A 4,074-nucleotide genomic window follows, 5' to 3' on the forward strand; every position below is an offset into this window, starting at 1 on the left:
GAAATCTGAGTAGAAGCAATTCTTGATTAGGGTTTTGAAAATGGGCGGAAATGAATTGGGGTGAGTTGATTAAACTGTGCCATAATTTGCATGCAATGGTGCATTTGAATAGAGATTTGAGGGGAAGTTTATGGAAGATTTTTAAATGAAGTTCTTTAGGTATGTAGTGATCTGACATTCTTGATTTGCTGAGTAAAGATTGAGTCGTTTGAATAAAAAAAAAGAGGGAAAAATAAATGGTGGTGTTCAGGGGCGGACTTAGGAAGAGCGTATGGTGGGCAATCGCCCACCTTATAATTTTGAGTCCCTTTAAAAAACGTTGATATGGAATTGAAAAATATGATTTTATCACCTTAAATTATATAGTTTGCCCGCCTTAAAATTTATTTATTATCAATTTTACTCATCTTATAAAGTTTCAATATAATTTTGACCACCTTATAAAATATTTCTGAGTCCGCCACTGGTGGTGTTTGAGAACTATTTATAAGAGAGCCGATGGGCTAATTTCATTTTAGTCCGCATTTTTATCATAACTACATATTTAACCACTTTATTTGAAAATGGAACAATGGAGTTTTTTATTTTTATTTTCTTTAAATTTTAATAATAATTTGTTTATAAATATAAATTTACATGTTAGAAGATTTAATATAAAAAAAGAACGGAGCGATTAACATGTTAGTAAAAGTAAAAATGAAAGCTCATGTAATTTGAAATTTAAACGAGACGGATAAAATTATATTATATATGCTTAATTAATTGCTAAGTAAATATATATTTATAATCGAATAATAATAATAAATGTATATATTTATAGATTCGATACTTTTAATTAAAAAAAAATCAACATAAGAAATGAGACGTTAACTAGTGCCTTAAAATGATAAAAGTTCTTTAGCTAATTTTTCTGATTTTTTTTTTTAAAAAAAAGAAGCTAAAATATATTGAAATGGTTCAAAACGGTGCGCAAAGAAGCTGATTTTGTAACTAAAAACGGCATTTTTCTTCAACTTCTCTTCAAACAGAAAAAATTGGAAAACAGAAATGGGGCATGATGCTAACATGCGCAGGAGAGTATTTTTGGCATTGTTATTAACGTTATCGATTATCGGAGGTACTCAAGGGATATGGTTAACGTTGCCGGCGACCGGAACAAAGTGCGTGTCGGAGGAATTACATTCTAATGTTGTCGTTTTGGCCGACTATGTTGTCGTTGCTGATGATCATGCTCTTATCCCCACCATTTCTATCAAGGTCCAATCTTTTTATTCACATTCCTCTTTTTGTTAATTCTATTCAATTTTTCATTATTCTTAAGAATTGTTAAAATGTTAAAATGTTTTGGATTTTCGGTTTCTTTGACATGGGTTTTGAATACCCTTTTTAGAAATTTATTGATTTGATTGAGAGATCTGTTTGCCTGCATTGTTCTATGTGAAAATTATTTATAGCCTGACAAGTAAGGAAATTGATGGCATTAGCCATAATTGTGTTTATAAGGTGATGATAATAATATTAGGAAGAATTGGGAATGGTAGGGTGGTCAATGCAGCTCAGGAATCAGGATAATTAGTAATTTTAAAATTTTACAGTGTGGGAAGCAATTGAGTTAGATTGATGCCTATGAAATGGAAATATTAGTGATGTCCGCGTCTTTATGAAATGGAAAATGAGTGCATGGATTTTGGTGATTATATTGCTTTCTTGCTACATTTTTCGATTTATGCATGGACATGGAGTTCTGTTTTTAAGGAGCTTTCTAGTCTCTTTAGAGAAAATTCTCAAGTTTTGACTGTTGGAAAACATTACAAGGGTTAAGTAATTAATTGCCGAAATGAATTGCTTTAAAAGAAACAATATTGAAGGAATTTCGTCATTATCTCGAAAAAATCAAGGGCGTTACTTCATTATTTAGCTTCGGTGGAAGTCATCAAATAGTCCGACATCCTTGAATGGCAAGAGAAATGTTAAATACGAATTTTTCTCTTACTTTGTGGACATACTGCAGAAAAATTTGTATTTTATACTCATCTTTGACATTATGCTTTTTTGTTGGATTTTCCCGGAAGAATAGCATCTGTACTTACTTAAGTGTGTACTGCATCATTCTGAAGCTAATTTCTAGAATGGATATTCACAAACTCCAACTTAAAGTCATAGATATTGCTAGGAAGCGATTCATATTTCCTATGTGTATCATTACTGTTTGAAGGCAAGATTTTTCTTATATTAATTTTTCACAAATAACTAATCATGTCAGTTTGTCTATTCTAGGTTACTTCACCTTATGGGAACAATCTTCACAACAAGGAGAATGTGACACACGGTCAATTTGCATTCACAACGAATGAGGCTGGCAATTATCTGGCATGTTTCTGGATGGAAGGCCAACATAAAGGGAAAGGAGATATAAGTGTTAACATTGACTGGAAAACTGGAATTGCAGCTAAGGATTGGGAATCGGTCGCAAGAAAAGAGAAGATTGAGGTAAGCTTTCTAATTCATTATTCCCTTGGGAAAGATGTATAGAGACGAATAAGATGAGAATGCCGAATGGAAGGTCAATTCTTGCACAACTGTTACTAATTTGCAAAATCGAATGCTGATTTATTTTTCATTTGTGGGTAAACTTGCTTGGTCTAATGAAATGCAAACTGATGCTACCCCAGTTTTGTGGAAGAGGCCTATAACCCAAACAAATGAGTACTAGTAGTAGTGATGGAGTTTGCTTCCATAAGTTTCAAAATGAAGATGTTGATTAGAAAATAGGTAACAGAAGCTAGAATATTCATTACGTATGTCTTGGCCATATAAGGAAAACCTGTATTCTAGGAAGCTTGGACATTTCGGCCCGAACATTTGGCGATCACATGTGTTGATATCAATGGTGGCGCATTATATCAATGAATTATTTCATTGGACAGAAGAAGATCATGTAGACAGTTACACGAAATCTCATTTATCAGATTCCATTGTAGAAGACACCATGTTTTCTCAAGAATTTGACATGATAATATCTGACCATGCATAATATCATGAAAAATGGATATAAATATTTGATTGCTACTTAGTATCGGTAATAGGTCCGAAAAGGTTTCTAAAAATAGCAAATTTAGAAATTTATTCCATGTCGAAGTAAAAATTTATTTTAAGTTATTTGTGTGCATATATGCTCTTCTTCCACATATTTAAGTTCATTGTGCCTTTTGTCTTCTTAACTATGCTTGTGTAGGGTGTTGAACTTGAGCTGAGGAAACTCGAAGGAGCAGTAGAGGCCATCCATGAGAATTTACTCTATCTCAAAAGCAGGTTAATTTTTTATTTACACTGTCATATCTCTATGTGATCTAAACAAACTTGACCCTTAAGCACCTAATACATTCTTATCCGGGTTTGCTTGCAGAGAAGCAGAATTGAGGACTATGAGCGAGTCGACAAATGGTAGAGTTGCATTGTTTAGTATCATGTCTTTAGGTGTCTGCATTTCGGTCTCAGTTCTGCAGCTATGGCACTTGAAGCGTTTCTTCCAAAAGAAGAAGCTTATCTAGGCAGTGCTAATAAAATTATGTTCTAGGAGAAGAGGAAATTTTGGTAATCCTCCGTTTTTCCTTCTATCATTTTCCTTGTATGTTGCAGAAAATTCTTGATACCGTGAATAGAGTTATGTTTTCACTTTCACCGAAGATGCATTCAGGTTTCACTTTTTGCCGATGATGCATTAAATTTACTGGAGTTTGCATTTCTTTTTGCTTATAGTACTTCATTGTTAAACATTTCTTATAGGACAGAATACTACAGAATGACAAGTGAAACTGTATAAGAGGAGTCATTTTGATCCACAAACTTGTGTCATGATCAATTAGGCCCAATTTCATTCATTAAGATCAATTAAACTCAGAAGTTCATAATCCAATTTTATTTAGGCAAAAGATTAAAAAATAATTCTTGAATTTATTCAAAAAGATCACATAAGCTCTTTCAGTTTTGTTTTTGGCTATTTAAGCTTTTATTGTTTTTAATAGTACAAATAAACCCTTGAAACAAAACAAAAAAACCCACAAAAAGAAGCTA

The 4,074-nt window shown here is 32.5% G+C and overlaps 1 protein-coding gene across 1 annotated transcript; it reads left to right on the forward strand.

Annotated features, from left to right (window-relative positions):
- Positions 1-961: 961 nt before the first annotated feature.
- LOC126659702 (transmembrane emp24 domain-containing protein p24delta3-like) lies at positions 962-3,707 on the forward strand. The gene is made up of 4 exons (XM_050353036.2): positions 962-1,257; positions 2,278-2,490; positions 3,236-3,312; positions 3,407-3,707. Exons 1-4 carry the CDS (start codon positions 1,048-1,050, stop codon positions 3,549-3,551), a joined length of 645 nt encoding a protein of 214 aa, XP_050208993.1. The 5' UTR covers positions 962-1,047; the 3' UTR covers positions 3,552-3,707.
- The last annotated feature ends 367 nt before the right edge of the window (positions 3,708-4,074 follow it).

This window comes from Mercurialis annua, linkage group LG8, assembly GCF_937616625.2.
Source record: "Mercurialis annua linkage group LG8, ddMerAnnu1.2, whole genome shotgun sequence".
Lineage (NCBI taxonomy): Eukaryota > Viridiplantae > Streptophyta > Magnoliopsida > Malpighiales > Euphorbiaceae > Mercurialis > Mercurialis annua.